Source organism: Paramormyrops kingsleyae, chromosome 23 (genome assembly GCF_048594095.1).
Source record: "Paramormyrops kingsleyae isolate MSU_618 chromosome 23, PKINGS_0.4, whole genome shotgun sequence".
Lineage (NCBI taxonomy): Eukaryota > Metazoa > Chordata > Actinopteri > Osteoglossiformes > Mormyridae > Paramormyrops > Paramormyrops kingsleyae.
In genome coordinates this window covers 4114581-4131494 of record NC_132819.1, presented here as the reverse complement: position 1 = coordinate 4131494, position 16914 = coordinate 4114581, and the positions used below count along the sequence as shown (strand labels likewise).

The 16914-nt window shown below is 42.3% G+C and overlaps 1 protein-coding gene across 1 annotated transcript; it reads right to left on the bottom strand.

The window, feature by feature from the left end:
• Window positions 1-619: 619 nt before the first annotated feature.
• On the bottom strand, window positions 620-12649 carry LOC111853535 (PHD finger protein 1-like). Its single transcript, XM_023830525.2, has 15 exons — window positions 12225-12649; window positions 11599-11677; window positions 11426-11507; window positions 10745-10831; window positions 9806-9900; window positions 8589-8737; window positions 8220-8315; window positions 7859-7927; window positions 7421-7544; window positions 6955-7022; window positions 6474-6605; window positions 5984-6062; window positions 2961-3067; window positions 1811-1876; window positions 620-1344 (listed from the first exon to the last, which is right to left on the bottom strand). The coding sequence occupies exons 2-15, from the start codon at window positions 11674-11676 to the stop codon at window positions 1083-1085; spliced, it is 1494 nt and encodes a 497-aa protein (XP_023686293.2). The 5' UTR covers window position 11677; window positions 12225-12649; the 3' UTR covers window positions 620-1082.
• Between the last annotated feature and the right edge of the window lie 4265 nt (window positions 12650-16914).

Sequence of the window (16914 nt, the reverse complement as noted above, 5' to 3'; positions counted from 1 at the left end):
TATTATTATTATTTACTTTTTTCCCTACACAAAGCCAGCCAAATTTTACACAATTCAAACTCCCCTGGGATGAAAATGTGGAAGAATGTGGCACATTTATGCTGCTTTATTGGTCTAATCTTTCCCCGATAACCCAAAAAAGAACTGAATTTTACTGCGGTCCCTACATCTGTAAACATCTTGAGGTTGTCAGTACCTCTGGATATTTTATAGAGGGCTATGGGCAAAGAACCAGCATCCAAAGCGTTCTGAAAACACCCAGCTGTCTGCTTTTTTTTTTGGTCCTGATCCTCCCCCTCCCCCCCGAAACATGACAGCAGGCTGAGGCTGCCTATCAATGTCTGATCTGAGATGAAGCATCTGACGGCGGGGCGGGACTTTCTGCTGCACTGCAGTTTTCTTTCAAGGTCTCTGTGCCTGGAGCGTAAGGACAGCAGGGTCCCTGCTAGGCGTCTCCATGCTGCTCCAGGTCCGCAGCCGTCCGGCTGGCCGACGTTTCCCACATTGTGCCGTTTCACATCACGCATCTCATGTTCGCTACTGTGCGTATGGAAGAATTATGGGTATTTTTAAAGTATACATGTACACAGTGAATTACATGTTCGAAAAACCAACAACATACTGTATTTGAATTTATTCAATAGAAGTGAACACAATTACAATATGAATAAATGTTATATCCTGCAAGCACTGAATGGAAGGAAATATGTGACAATAAAATATCATTGATGTTAGCAAAAATGGGTCAAAGGAGCATTATGTAATAGAATACCACTCAGAAATGAGATAAAAATAGTTCAAAGGAAGTGAAAAAAAACCAAATGCGAGCAAGAAAGAAGTGAATAAGAAATGTAGGTTCATGAAGCAGGTTTTCAGAACAGCTTCTCTGCCACTTCCTGTAAACTTGGTACTTCCTCTAAACTTAAAAACAAGGACCTTCCTGTTTTCTGACCTCACCGGGGACACACGTGACATCACCCCATTTGCGTGTTTTTCTCGGGAATCCACCTTCTGCTATGTCACCTTATCCTCCTCTTTTTCGGTTCCCTCGTTTCCTGCGTGTGCGTCTCCCTCCCTGACGCTCAGCAGACGTTTTCCCACTCCACCAGGTACTGCACTTTTCCATCCAGCGTGACCCGCTTCGCCAAAATCCTCACCGCCTCCCCGCTCCCCAGCCCCCGCTCCAGCACAGACCCCTGTCCCTCGTCTCCGTCTCCACCAGGACAGGATATGATGTCATGTGGGAAGAGTGGGGCACATACGTCGTTCTTCTGCACAGTGTGGTGGACGGCAGACCGGGGAACAGGGACACAGTTTGCAGAGAGGCCACAAGACTCCTCCACTCTGTAGGAGGGAGACACAGTCAGGTCAGCTTCGGGTTCGAGGCCAAGACCTGGAGCATAACAAAGTCATCCTGTAACTGGACATATCAAGCTATCCTGAGAATTCAGTCAACATCTGTTTGTCAGGTCAGAGGAGGATGAAAGAGAGAGATATGACTCTTATCTGAACCAACAAACTGACTAATTAAACACCATCTTGTGACAAGTACACAAACAGCACATAACAACACCATATAATGGACAGTGTTGGGTAACATAAAATATTAATCCAGCATTATCACATTTGTTTAAACTTTCCTAGAGCTTCATACAATATAAATATATTACGCAATAAACTGAAGCATTTTAACCATCTTAAAAGACATGAATCATTCTGGGAAAGTTGTGCGTCCGCTGAATATTAATGGCGAAATCTAAACGTGAGCAGTGTGTGTGCAACGTGAATGGGTCGGTTCTGGTGCGGTGACCTGGGGAGGCCCGGTGGCCTGTTGCAGGAGGGGTGATGGAGGGCAAACATCCGCTTGGGGGCAGATCTAAGGCGGGGGGGGGGGGGTGGGGAGAAGGATCAGAGAGGCCTGCAACCGCTAACATCTCCAAAACAACAAGAACGCCCTGAATGGCTAAATATGCCACTGTGACCAATTTCTCAGCGCAAACTAGGAAAATAAGACACACAACAGATAAATAAACATTTAAAATGTAATTATATACAATTTTCCTACACGGCATCCATCTTGATTCACCTCCCTGAAGCACTTAACCCCAGATGCAGCTGCACATTACAAACAGATACAAAACAATTACACAGTGTTGCTCAAGGAGAGTTTAAAAAAACATGCAAAGCAGTAACATCCATCCGTGCAGCAGGTTATCCTGGTTGGGGGGGCACATCTGAAGCAGCACAGTACTAGGGTACCACTTTGAGGGGGGGCCAGTCCATCACAGGCCGCATGCACACACAATTTTTCTGTATGGGTGAGACACCAGTTCGCTTCACTGCATGTCACTGGATGGCAGGTGGCAGCCCACAAAACACAGGAACACAGACTACACAGCCACTGGTAGGATTTGAACGCCAACCCTGGCAGTGTGATTCAATTCAATTCAATTCAATTCAAGGTAAAAGCATTTCTTTAGAACCTTTGGGTTCTTTTAAATCAGAGCTAGATAAGGTTTTAACAACTTTAAGCTATTAGTCAAATTCTCCCCAAGTAAGCTTGATGGGCCAAAGGACCTCCTCTCATTCGTAAATGTATGTTCTTATGTTCTACTTCATTTTTATATAACAGAGGGCACCCCAAGGAACTTTACATGGGCGAGATGTGGTACAGCATCATTACGGCAGAACAACACAGGGAATAGGGAAGACAAAGAAATGAAAGAAAGAAAGGCAGACGACAACGGAGGAGAGGAACCAAAAACTCCCAAGTAGGGAGAAAAAAAACCTCTGGGGGTCCAAGGACAACTGGCTACCCAACCCAACCCCCCCCCCCCCCCCATCTTAATATTATTATATGTACAGCAACAGGTTTACCTAATGGGCCACCATACCACTCCAGTATCACCAGCATGAACATCTTCTTATTTCCCATTTGCAGAGTAATATTTTCTACCAACCCGTTCAGTTCATCTTCTGTTCTCTTCAAGCCGAAGCGATTGGTTCCGCCCACACGACAAAATGACATCAGATCCACCGGATTGGCCCCAGCACCTTGGGGGCTGGGCTGGAACGGAAGGAGAAGCAGCATCTGATTATAAGCAAATCACAGTTTCATCATCTTCTTGCCAGACACATTAAAATACTGCAAATGTCACAAATAGCATCCCAGCATCCCCGTCTCTGTATTCACTCTGAAAAAAGTACTACTAGAGTTTGTACTGCTTAATCATTTCCCAAAAACCATTCTTCTAAGTGAGAAAAACAGAGAAAATTGTTCCATCACACAATTGTTAGATTTATTGAGACAGCACCTCCCAGGAAAAACACTCAGCCTCACTAAATAGTCACAATGGACAATTTCTTGAAAAATGCTCACTGTTCTTCCAATCTTTAAACTCACCATGATAATAGTACAGCACTTCATGACACGCACAAACACACATTGTTCCCTCTTCAGATACACTCAAATGTGAATATGTGAATCTAAAATTTTATTCTGTCATCAGATGCAGTTATTAAACTGTTTTTTTTTTTGTGCTGCTGTCATTGTTTTGAATATATCTTTTAAAAAAAGAAAACCAAGACTGGCTGAAGATCATGGCCTGGTGTTGACTTGCATTTTTTCTGGCAGAAAAGAGGAATTGCGTGTCCCCTGGGCCTCGCAGTCACACGCGTCACGCTGCTTTTCTGGATCTGAAGCGGCCTTTCAGCATCTGAGTCATACAGGACTGTAATCCTCTAAAAGGCATGATACTCGTGACATTGCTGTTCTCAGGGATTCGTGATCCCGCTCAAATCGACAAAGCGGGTCGATTTCTCCATGCCCCATACAGAGAGGGATGCGTTCCAGTACATTCTGAATGTCTTTTTTTCTCACATGTGACATATGAGGCCTACAGGACAACAGGATGAATGTTACATTTATATAGCGCTTTTCAGGACACCCAAAGAACCAGTGGGGAGCCACTGCAACCAGCCCTGTGTAGCCCCCACCTGGATGATGCACCAGTACGCTACCACACAGTAACTAAGGTGGTGAAGGGGCAGGAGGGAATTCATGACTTAGATATAGGGGATGATTAAGAGGCCAGATTTGAAAGGGTTACAGTGGGCAGCCACTGGGCATTGGGGTACCACCCCTACTCTTTCAAAAGACGTCCAGGGATCTTTTATCACCTAAGAAGGTAAAGACCCGCGATTTTGCATCTCATTTAACAGACAGAACCATTCCAAAAGCACGGTGTCCCTGTCACTGCACTGGGATCCACACAGACCTCAAGATGGGCTAACCCAGGGGTGGGCAATCTTATCCGCAAAGGGCCGGTGTTCAAATCCAGGTGTGAGGACTCTTCAGCCAATCAGTCCTCTAATTAGGGAGTTGCTGCGAAAACCCGCATACACACCGGCCCTTTGCGGATAAGACTGCCCACCCTTGGGCTATAACCTGTTGGCCACATCAACACCTCTTCCAGCAGCAATCCAGCTTTCTCAGGTGGTCTCCCATCCAAGTACTGGCCAGGCCCAAACCTGCCTAACTTCACACGGATTGCCCAGTCTGATCTGCAGGTGGTACAGCCACTGACAACTATTAATCCCATATGTAACAATGAGACTTACGACTCTCTAATTTCATGTTTTTCTCTTGGTTTATCAAAGTGGTTCTATGCGAGTGGGGAGTATCAGTGACACCAGGGGGCGCCACTGAGAGAACTCTGCAAAAGAATAATGACAGTTTTTACATACATGACAAGCAGCAAAAAAAAATGAGAGTCGGCCCTCATTAACGTCCTGCCAAGATCTCACTCCGCATCGCAGCAGGAGGACAACAGCTGCCAAGGAGAACGTGACTTTGTTCCCTGTTAATCGTTCTCCTTCCAGAGTCCTGACGGCTGCCTGCCGAGACCAATCCCTACTTTCCCTACAAGCCGGAGCTGAACGTTCTCGGTCGGGATGATCGCGCAGAAGCATTTCGCAACTGACAAAGCAACCGATCGCCGAGGGCGCAGACATCACGGCCCGGATGTCCTCCATAACACCACCGTCTGACCAAGCCCAGGAAGGTGAACCGGAGGAGCCTCAATGAAGCGAGCCGGCCCTTTAAATCATCGTGCTCTAATAATGCTGTGCTGTCAAAATGCCAGCACCACCTGGCCAAACTATAATAGACTGCAAAATGTGCTTGGACTACGTCCCAAGCCCACATATTAGCATACCTTCTCCCAGTAGCTCTGTAATAAATGCCTTCCCAAGGCATGATGGGAAGAGATTTCATCTGTCCCCCCATCTCGGAGTATAATCGCTCGGTCGGGCGGCAGTGTGTATGTGTAATTTCCTAAAATGTCTTTCTGGGGCTGTCCATCTTCAATCCGGACACCGTAAATTGCTGCCAGATGCGTACAGGTACTTCCATGCTGTCGTCTTGCATTCAGACAAAAGCAGACGCCAGGCTCATGGTGCATTTTAAACAGGCCGGGCTGGAAAAGCAGAGCGCCAGGCCGCTAGGTCGGCTAAGTAAGCTGCTCCTGGTAAGAGACGCACAGATAAATACGAGGGAGAGACACCCTCATAAAATAAACACAGTGATGATGAGCAGCTGTCCCAGAAGATGGCGCTATCGAGGCACCGGGTGTCACGCCCAGCTCCGTCCGATCCTCGTGTGTGCCACGCCCACCTCGTTACCTCGTGTTAATCCCTGATTGTCATCACCTGTTTCCTGTTCCTTTTGACTTGTCCGTTGTATATTAGTCCGCGTCTCCCACTATCTCGCAGATCTGTCATTGTATTGTCCGGATGTTCGTGCCTGTCTGTCCTTTCGTGACCATTAAAAACCCGTTTGCCCGTCTATCCGGCTGATCTCGCCTGCTTCCCGGCTCGCCTGCCTGACGAACCCGACACCGGGGGAAGCATCAGGCCTGTGCTGGAGCCTGGATAAAGGCCGGTACTCATTCCGTCCCAGGATTCTCCCTTCCGCAGCACTGACCTGCACCTCCTTGACGTGCCGCTTGGACTTCCTCGGCCCAGAATCCACGGCCCCCTTCTGGCACAGCGCTGAAAGAGGACTGAGAGAATCGGGTCTCGTCAGGATGACCTCACCCTTCAGATCTATTCGCTCCTCGTCAGTGGGTATATCAATACTTATCCCCAGATCCAGCATTCCATAATTAATTCTTAGTTTCTCTGTTTTTCTTCTGCCCACGGCCCGAATTATTAAAACAAAATGGCAAGAAAAGCCCACCCCCCCTAGACAAACCTTTTACGTAGAACTTCACAACACTTGCGCCTCTGTTTCAACACAAATGGCATAAAAACACCATGGGATGTACATTCAGCTCCATAGAATATGTAGATTCTCCTCTGCAAAATGTTACCAGGCAACAGCTGTTACAAGCTCACAGGCATCTCAGTGCTTTGTCAGTCTGCCTGTAAATCATCCACATGCCTGACACTGACCAGAAAATCTGTCCTCTCACCTTCTCTTGGGTGAGATGCCAAGGGGCGGGTCCATGATGAAGGGTGACAGGTCGGAGGTCAAGGGGGGCGGAGCCCGGACCTGGAGACCAAACAGGCACTTCTTCTTCTTGATCTCCTTCCCAGACACAAACCTCAACATCAACAAGAATAAATCAGTGAAGCTGCTCCCCCATTCATTGACTGGATATAAACGTGATCCTTCTTTTATGAATTTTATGCTTACTAATATGAGTTGACAATCTAGGCTCAGGAATCTGTGAGGTGCCATATTTTGTCACAGAATCGATCTCAAAGCAATCATAAGATTTTAAAAAATGAAGCAAACTTCAAACTGCATTCTCCTTTCTGCAGATTCGAATTATGAATGTCATCTGGTATATACTCAGCTATGGTTTAGGCTCTGAATATATAAGGATAGTTAAGTAACAGTCTAATTCTGGCATCTTATTCACTGCACACACACTGGGATCCAGTTCTCACCTGTCTTTATGGGAGTTCAGCGCATCGAGAAGGTTTTTACAGCGGTCTTGTCGGGGGGTATCTGAAAGCTGTGTGAACAAAGCGAGCGGAGAGGAAAGTGATGAGGTTTTCCAAAGATGCTCTTTGTCGTACGCCGACTGTAATATTACAAAAAGCTGACTCCTGAAAAAATTAATTTGCTGTGTAAAATGCAGCATGCAATGTGTGGCGAGCCAAATGACACAAAGTCAGTGAATGATTCCAAGGACAATTCTCACCTTAAGAAATACGCATTATAGGTGCCATTGATACAGGTACACCATATAGTTTACTCACTACTAATGCCCTTCAAATCTATCACTAACAGTAATGAGCGCGACATTAAAATTACAGATTAACACAAAGATAAATAATAAACAAGTCGCAACAATAATGGCTCCATGTGACAGGATTCCTGCATGACTCATTTAACAGAAGACGTCCAGACCGTGCCCAGTAGCAGAGATTCCCAGTTTTCGTTGGCAAAGGACAGGATTTCATGGTCGAAATCAAAATATTTCCTCTTGCAGCAGAGGGAGAGGTGATACAGCACCAAATGGGCCAAATCTACCCTGCAAAGGTCACATTGCTATAGTAACTACATCATCACCAGAGAAATACACACCTCCCTAGTTATAAAGAGGGTGCCCTGCCAATAAAGGAATAGTACAATAATCATAAAATAAATTGTAATTATATAAAATGTACTGGCAAAAACACAAACTTTCATCAGAAGGAATAAGTAAGAAAATAATTCTTAGAAAGCACAGATGAATCACAGTCACCTGTATTTAACAGTAACATGTTAGGCTATTTAAATACCACTGATGCTTAAATGCACAGCACACATGTTGCCTATTAAAGAAAAATGGAAAGTTCAGCTCACCAGCTCATAGGGAGTCTTTCAATAGTTTCTGGTCCTTTTGTGCACACTGAACACTCAAACTGGTAGAACCTTAGATCAAAATGATAGGATAAGTGTATTATTCAATAAATAAATAACACATCTGCAACTAATTGTTAAACCAAATATAGTGGAGGCCAAGTCTGCATTCAGGGTCCAGCTTTTGTACCAGCATGCATTTTTTTCTTTAATATTTCGATAAAAACTGTGACCCAGCATTAGTGACACTTTAAACATTCAGGTGCTAAAGTGCCCAGTATTCCTGGTTAACGGAATTACACAATGGTATCCAGGGAACGGTTTTGCTAAGTGGTGCTGCTGCTTTTCAGTGCTGGTTGCTCACCGGTCTCCGTACAGCAGTGGTTTGGTCAAGCACTGCATGCAGGCCTCATGGAACCACTGGCCACAGCCTCCGCACTGCAACATTTTCAGGTTCCACCTGCAGACAAAGACACACCAAGCCTCAGCAACAGCACCCAATGATTCCTGGGCCTCATCAGATAGTCTGAGCCTCTCTGACACTCCATTCCTAACAGCCTATATCTGAGCGGAGATAACACAGAGGACAATCACTGCCGAATACATTAAACAGATTTGCTATAAATCTACAGCTTTGTATTCAATGCATAAACACCTACACTGCACAGTGACAAAGGAAAAATGGCATGGTTTAAAAAACAAATATTCCTTTGAAGTTTGCAACTTCACTCACTCTCCAGGACCTGCGCAGTAGCAATAGCACTGTTGCTGATTGGTCAGATGCTGTGGATCCCAATCTAACTCTGAGAGCTGATAGGGCAACCGCAGTTTCATGATTTGCATGAGCCGGGCGAAGCGTCCTCGTTTCATCGCTCCTCCTCTCTGTCAGAGAAAGAACTCTGTTACGACCCGCACACTGTCCACAGGTGGCCTTTGGACAAGAGATCCATAAGAGTAAAGTCGCTTTCAGTTTCAGTCAGGTTGCATGAAGTATGATGATTCCTACTTACGGATCATCTAAAGGTTTATCTAACTGCTCAAAAAATCTGGTGTGGACCACAACAAACAAATGTTTAAATGTCGACCAGTCCAATCCAGAATCAGACTAGACAATGTGGTTTACTGATTTGAGTTATCTCAATTATTTATGTGTGGAGGTATGTGTATGTGTGTATCCAGGGTGTAACCCCATCCTTGTACTACCTGCTGCCTGAGATGGGCTCCAGGCCAACCAAACCCTGCCCAAAAGCGGGTAGAGGATGGATGGATGGATGGATTTATAACTTAGGTTAAGTCTGAAGAAGTTACTAAAATGATGTGTTTACCTACTAAACTAAGATGTTCCTTTTTAACAGTGAATTAACTCTCCTGATTCTTAAAATTCAGACAGTTATTTCTAATATTCTGCATGCTTTATTAGATCACAGTTACATTGTAACCTACAATCAGTTTCTGGTTTATTAGGTTCACCTGCTCATTAATGCCAACAGGCTGTAAATCACGTGGCTTAATACACACAGCTGACAGACAGGGTGAAGAGGGTCAGTGTTTGGCAAAGCTTCAGAATGGCTAAGACGCCTGATCTAAGCAATTTTCAATGTGTTATGATTGTTGGGTCCAGATGTGGTGGTTACAGGAACTGAGTAACATCCTGCAATTTTTACACACTACAGTGTTGAAAGTTTACAAAGGATGATGCAGCAAACAAAAAAAAAAACAGTCAGCGGATGTTTGATGGGTGAAAACACCTTGTTAATGAGAGAGATTGGAGTAGAACAGCCAGATTTCTCATGATTTAAAGTGGTTCCAGCGGCAAAAGTGGGCCCTACCCAGTAGAGTGTTGATTAATCAAAGTGGGATATTGATCAAGAAATGTACCTGCTTTTATTTTGCAATAGGATGAAAACATTTATTTTCAGGATCTTTACAGTGTTTACTAAACGTTATTACCTTGGTCGCAACTGCAAAGACACACTGTCTGCAAATCCAGGAGCTGCAGTCAGCTTCAAGTTCAATAGTTGGGACGTGACACTGAGGGTGGAACCCTGTGAAGCACCAGAGAAAGACGGGAAACATTGTCATTCAAAAACAACATGCTGCTTGGTAGTAAGGTTCTATGGCAGGGGTGGGGAACCTGTTCCATGGAGGGCCAGTGTGGGTGCAGGTTTTTGGGATGGCCTCTCAATCAGCCAATAATAAAGCAGTGGTTCTCAACGCCAGTCCTGGGGACCCAATGTTATTGGCTGATTGAGAAGCCATCCCAAAAACCCGCACCCACACTGGCCCTCCATGGATCAGGTTCCCCACCCCTGTTCTATGGTATGAAAAAGGTCTTTGGTGCCAAACCTCACAAGTATTTAGATTTTTCAGCTCATTATTCAAAGCAGTGCATTACTTGATATTCCAAAAAAGTGACTTCATTTCAGTAGGTAACATGCACAAGAACTACATCTCACCAAAATTAAGATTTCTGTAACTATCTGGACCTGTAAGGTTCTATAGCAGCAATCTGCATGGTAAGAAAAATGTGGTTGTGCATTTTTCTCTCACAATATTTAAGCAGGTTTCAGCCACTGTCAAATAAACAAAATAATTCCCAGCAGCTATAACTACAACAGTGATAAATGCAGAGACTATTAAGGGAGTTAGCTAATTATATACTATCTCTGCATTAACGTAATCAAATTCACACTATTTACTGCAGCAAGTTCAGTTTATCTAGTACTGTAATTAATTATGTAATTGGCATAGAGTAATAATGTTAGAATTATGCCACATGTTGATTCCCAGCACCAGGCAGCAGAAACACACCTGAGAACCTTTTCAAACCCTCGGCAGTACCACTTAAATTACATTATGCATGTTATAGGATGTGAGGTATTTTGTTACCATGGCGACACTTGTGACAGTTTACAAGGGGCTCTTTGAGAGGTGGAGCATCACAGACACAGCAAACTCCCTCAATTCCAGCAGAAACTGAGCAACAAACGACAGACAGAGAGACAGGGTGAGGAAAGAGAGAGACGGGGGGCAGGGAGAAAGAGAAGAACAGTGAGGAATACTCCGAAACACGCCTTCCCTCGGGCTGATTCACCTCCCAAGCATGCCTTCGAATTCCACTACCTTTGACCTTTTTAGTATTTAGCCTTACATAATTTCCATTAAATAGTCATTTCTGAACCTGCCTGCATTAAATGAGGGGGCGCTCTTATACACAATAATTACAGTTCCAGCATTGACTCTGTGCAAACATTACCTGGTTGCTTACTTTTTCGTATAATTTGTAGGCCAGAAAATATTGAGTGTTGTTAAATACTCACTTGATTGCTTGTTGTCTGTATGAACTGATACATACAACATATATCAGTATGAACCAAAATTATGCGGCAATATTTTACAGTTATTTCAATTAATTTAGTTTTAGACCTGACCTCAAGGTTTGCTTCTTTTATAATAGCTTGAAAATCTTTACAAAGAACATTAGGTTGATGCCTGTATCTTAATCGTCCCCCATATTTCAATTTACACCAATGTGAATTAAATCAAGCAATGCATCAATCAGTGCCTTACAAGAATGAATATCTTTTCTCAGCACCCAGAATTCAGAATTATCTTCAAATCGAACCAAGCAACACTGTTTGACCCCATCTACCTGGAAAACAGAAAGAGACCAAGGTGAAGAATGGGTACAGCCAGAGGGACACGGAAACAGGACGGGGACGCGGCCACAGAAAGAGACTCACTCTTTTCACATTGCCCAGGTACAGCAGTCCATCGCTCCACCGAGCCAACACATCATCTCCCTCGCTCAATCCTCCCATCCTAAAAAAATACAGAGGTCCAAAGATAAGTGAAGAGACACAGTTACCAACGTGAGGGCTCAAAACAGGATCTAAGAAGTACTTCAGGGGGACAGGATCACACACACACACAGATCGATAATTGACTTTCTGACGACAGACCAAAGGGGTGACAGACCCAGAATATTAATCCGCATCTGACTGAGAGACAAGGGGCAAAGGGTTAAGTCATGCTGTCGGGCTATCCATGGATACGAAGAAGACGCTACATATGTGTCCATTTACCTGACGGGAGATATTAGCTTATTATTGTATGGTCAAGTTTGCAATATAGTTTACTTTATTTGAAACATGTTGCTGAGAGACTGCATGAGGAACATCTGCAGGAACATTCCGTGATATAAAACTAATTAAAAACTAATTGGATCAATTGCAAAGCTCGTGGCAGAGCTGATTAGAAATCTCGGTAAACTATGCCACAAACCACAAACTGAAAAGATTACAGATTAATTAACAAATTGATAAATCTCAGCAAAAAAAAATACCCTTGCATTTTCAAAAAGCGGTACCTGAAAAGTCGAACTCCTCTCAGTCTCGTGAAATAGAAGCAAAGTAACGGTATAAGATTAACATCCAGATGTATTTTTCCACTGTTTTCGGTCTCGGTCACTGTATGGCAGCGCCTGTGCCGAGCAGCGCGTCAATCAGCCCGTCAGCGCCGCTGCGTCTGTCCGTCAGTCGCCCCTTCTGTCTGCCTTGCAGGGCGTCGTTCCGTCATGCTCCCGTCTGTTTCCCCCCCACTCCAATTCTCGCTCCTCCGGACCGTAAAACGAGCGTGTTTGCCTTAGAGTCAAGCCGAGAGAGACGCCATCATCCTCGCCTCTGGCTGCCGACCGAGTGACTTGTTGTGACGCAGACATAAAACACAGAGAGATAGAGAGGGAGACAGGGGGACGGGGGACGGGAAAGTGGGCGAGGTGTTCCTCACATCCTTCTTACTGATCTCGGTCTACAGTAAGAAGGATGGTAGAAAAAAATACGTGCTAATGTCTGCTACTCCGTAGAATCTACGCCTTTGGTTAAAATCTAATAATTGGGAGTCTAAATATGCCGAATTACGGAAGATTTCAAGTGGAAATTTAAAAGAAAGTATGACAACAAGAACACCATCGTGGGACAGACACTTTAATCGGATGTTCAAGCTGCCAAGCTGCACAAATTACGGATTCTGTGAGAAATATGCAGTTTTGAAACTGAGTAGTAGACCCGGTGTATTAGCCTATTTTTAAAATTAATGTTATTATCAAATCTATACCCAGTTACTTCAAATCAGCAAACCTGGCCCTAAACGAATATGAACAAGATGTCTCAAGTGGTAAAACAATTGTTAAACATACTATTGTTAAAAACAAGATGTGCTCTAATTTAATTTATCGGACTCTAAGTGAAGCATAAATGCCCTCACTTCCGAATATCAGCCTATACCTCATCACCTAGTTTCCACGTAGGCGCGTATTCTAACCCTTAGCCTAAGTGGTTTTTTTTTTATGCTTTGCATGCTTCCTTCCATTGAAGGCAAGCAATAAGACCTCAAAGGTCTACTCCCATTTCTACGAGCTCATTTTACCCCCGTTCCAATAGTATGGCCCAACGAGAGGCTTCACCTGCACCACTGCTGCCCTCCATTCTGCTATTATTGCAAGAGCAATACGACTAGCTGTCTGTGTTTCAGATTCAGCTTCCAGCCCAAAAATCTACATACAGCTTTGTTGCAGACAGCATGTTTTGCAACTTATCTAGGAAGCTCAATAAGAATGGACAGAATGTATAGTGTTAACCCATCCATCCATCCCTCCATCCATCCATTCATCCATCCATCCATCCATCTGTAAAATGCTTGTCTTGGACATGGTTGGGGCAGGAAGGGGTACACCGCGGATGGCATGATGTAGTATAGTGATTAGAATATTGAACTTGTAATCTCCAGTTGAGCCGGAGGTGTTTCAGTGGTACCCTTGAGCAAAGAATGGAACTGTTTCTGTAAAATATAAATCTGCAAAAATACATCACCTAAGCAATTTAGTGCAATGAAGGTAACTTACCAGTGAAGTGTTGAAATAAGCAGAGACACGAGAGATCTTCTGTGACCATGTATGGGATGGAGGACCCGATGGCGCTGCATTTGTAATGTACTGGCAGGTAGTAGTATTATTACTATTAACGACAAAATTAAAATCAATTGTGACAGTAAATTAATTACTAATTACTTTATTTAGTACGGTACATTTTACAAAAGTAAACTGCAGCACAAGTACAATTAGCCTACATTAAAATTCAAAAGAGACATTTTTAAATGTTGAAAGACATGAAATGAAATAGTACGAGAGAGTAGCTCATGTATATTCAGGAATGTTAAAGAAATAAAGTAATACAAAGAAAAGTAACTGAAAGTGCTAAAATAAATACGGCCACGAGAAGATGCGTTTTGATGTGATCCTTGAAAACGGTTTATCTTACCTTTACGTTTGGATTATGCAAGCCGGACCTTATTACAAATAAAAACTATTTCTGAAAAGTTAAATTACAACGCATAGTTACAGGCTATGCACATCACATGCATTGATTATGCTTAATTCTGATGAAAACTTATGAATAATTGTGTGCTTGTCCTGCATCCCCATGATTTCTCCGGTTACGTTAAAAATGGACGGAAGGAAAATATGAAGTAGTATATGTTATGTACAATGAGGATTTAAGGGGCATTCGAAATAAAAAGGTGAAATTAAGAATATTTAATGAAGGAATGAGAGTGTATTGTTTCCGCACTGCATATGCTTAGCAAAACGCTTCTAAAATGTCTGTCAGGCTGCTCAACTGTTCGGCGCTGTAGAGAAATATAATAAGCATGTTCTCTGTATATGACCACTAGATGTCACTCTTATATTCACCATACAAGGAACCTAGGAAATCGTTAAGCTATGCTTAATCGTTGCCTCAAGACACAGATTTCACAGTGCGACAAAGATCAGATATTGGCATTATTTCGTTTGTTCATGCTGTTTTTTCCAGTCATATTGGCTTTAGCTGTCCTGCAACTTTCTTGCAAATATAGACTACAGATGCTCAGTAAAAAAAATCCAGATTGAGGAAATGATCAGATGTTAGCAATTCTGGGAAATAAAAGGTTTATTGCATTTCCAAAAAAAAGAAAAGAAAAAACACATCACAGATCAGTATATACACATCTGCACAGCATATATTAAATATACTTAATTTTTATATCTTACAAATGCCAACTATTACTACAACTACAACAATGTAAATTTAGATCAACATAAAAGTCTATATGTAAACCTTCTTATAAAACCTACAGTTGACATAAGACTCAACCTTAAAGTGGAATCAAAGCCATTGGTAGTTGCATGTAAACACTTGTATAGTGTTCTAATAGACGGTCAGTTCACACAGGCAAATTCTGAAGAAATTCAGAAATTCCAAGCGAAGCCAAGTTCCCAGGTGTGTTCAGACGCAGTACAAGGAATGGTGGTTACCTGAGCACAAGTACTGTCACAAAAAACATCCGTGTCCCCGCAGAAGGGACAGTGACGCAACCCAGCAGAGTTCTGTTACTGCTTCTAGAGACATTTATATTAGAAAGTCATGGCCAAACCTGTTGTTTTAATAAAGTTCACTTTAACAGGAATAGAATATTATTATACATGTAACATTTTAAACTGTTTAATGTTTGTACAAAGTAAAGAAATGCAAGTATAACAGAGTGCCATAAGAAATTGGAATATCCTGCTAAAATATGAAAAAAAATATTTGTATATTTTACACGTCATAATAAAAAAGTTGCCCATGCTAAATATAAGGAGATGTGGTACCTTAATTCACAAAAGAGATAGATTATATATTCATTTGTGATATAGCAGAGCTCGTTCAATTTAAAAAGATACAAATTTTCATAAAGTTCCAAAAAGGAGAATTTACTAAAGGAACTTAAAAAAAAAAAAACACTCAATGAAACCTTACACAATTACACAGTATGGTCTACTGTATATATACACATTGTTAAATAGTATAATTCTCAAAGCAAATTAGGCATTTTTACTTGACAAGTGTTCTGTGACTACAAATATCATTTGAATATTGTATCAGCAATTGCACCTAGCAACATACACAACCACGCACTTAAAAAACCAAGTAAAAAATGCAATTTGTCAGTGCTTGGCTTGAAAAAGAATAATCTGACAGCGATTATCAAACGGCATTATGCGTGCAAAAAGCTTAACGTTTGATGACTTTTGAGAGGTTTGCTTCCATATTCCAAATTACTTCTGACGTCTTAACAGCATCATACACAGATATCTGATGACAGACCAATTGTTCAAACTGCCACTTGTTTTACATGGAGTGTTTCTGACTTCATCACCTGATACAACGTGTATCTGCAAATTCACATCTAAACACTGGGATCTTATCAACAGCAATACATTTTGTAGTAAGAATAAATGTACAATCAGATACCAGGTATAAAAAAACAGATACTTTTTTTTTTTTTTGGTTTTTCACATCTTTGGTAACTAGCAAATATTTCTTACATGACTCCACAATTTAAAACAAAATCCAAATCATAAGCAAAGCAACCAATTAAATCACAATAAAACCTTGGAAAATGTTATCAAATTTTATTAGTTAAATGTAAACCGTCAGTGAGCTGCTGTTTGATAGACACTCCAGTGACTTTATAGTATTAATGCCCTCAACACCAGAAATGTCTGTGTGTTCAAAGCCACAGAAACAAACAAACAAACAAACAAACAAATCTACTCTATCAGGAAGCCGAAGAGGCACAGGGCAATGACACCGGTCCAGTGGTACAGGGAAAGATCACTCAATGGGTACAACCACACAAGTAACACCATAAAATGTGCAGTATTCCTGGCCCTTGCCCAAAAATCCCAGTATGAATGTACTGGGCAAAAACCTAATCAAGTCAGAACATGTTTGAATATGTCAAGCCATGTCTCAAGCCATATTTACACCCTTTACTTCTGGCTTCATAGAAAAATGGCTTCACAATAAAATGATATAACATTCCAGCATAAAATAACGTTAAATCAAACATACACATAAACCGTGGTTTCGCAATTATTCAACAAATTCAATTAATACAAAGAACCCATGCATAATAAGGTAAAAACAGACTGACAGTTCGACATTCTGACATTTAACAAACTCATATTTACTACCCCG

Excerpts from the sequence above, each read along its gene's own strand:
- LOC111853535 (XM_023830525.2), bottom strand. The coding sequence starts at position 11,676 with ATGGGAGGATTGAGCGAGGGAGATGATGTGTTGGCTCGGTGGAGCGAT. Across the intron at positions 10,832-11,425 it reads GAGAAAAGATATTCATTCTT|TTTCTGCTGGAATTGAGGGA; the intron begins GTAAGGCACTGA and ends TTTGTTGCTCAG. Across the intron at positions 9,901-10,744 it reads CTGTCACAAGTGTCGCCATG|GGTTCCACCCTCAGTGTCAC; the intron begins GTAACAAAATAC and ends GGTGCTTCACAG.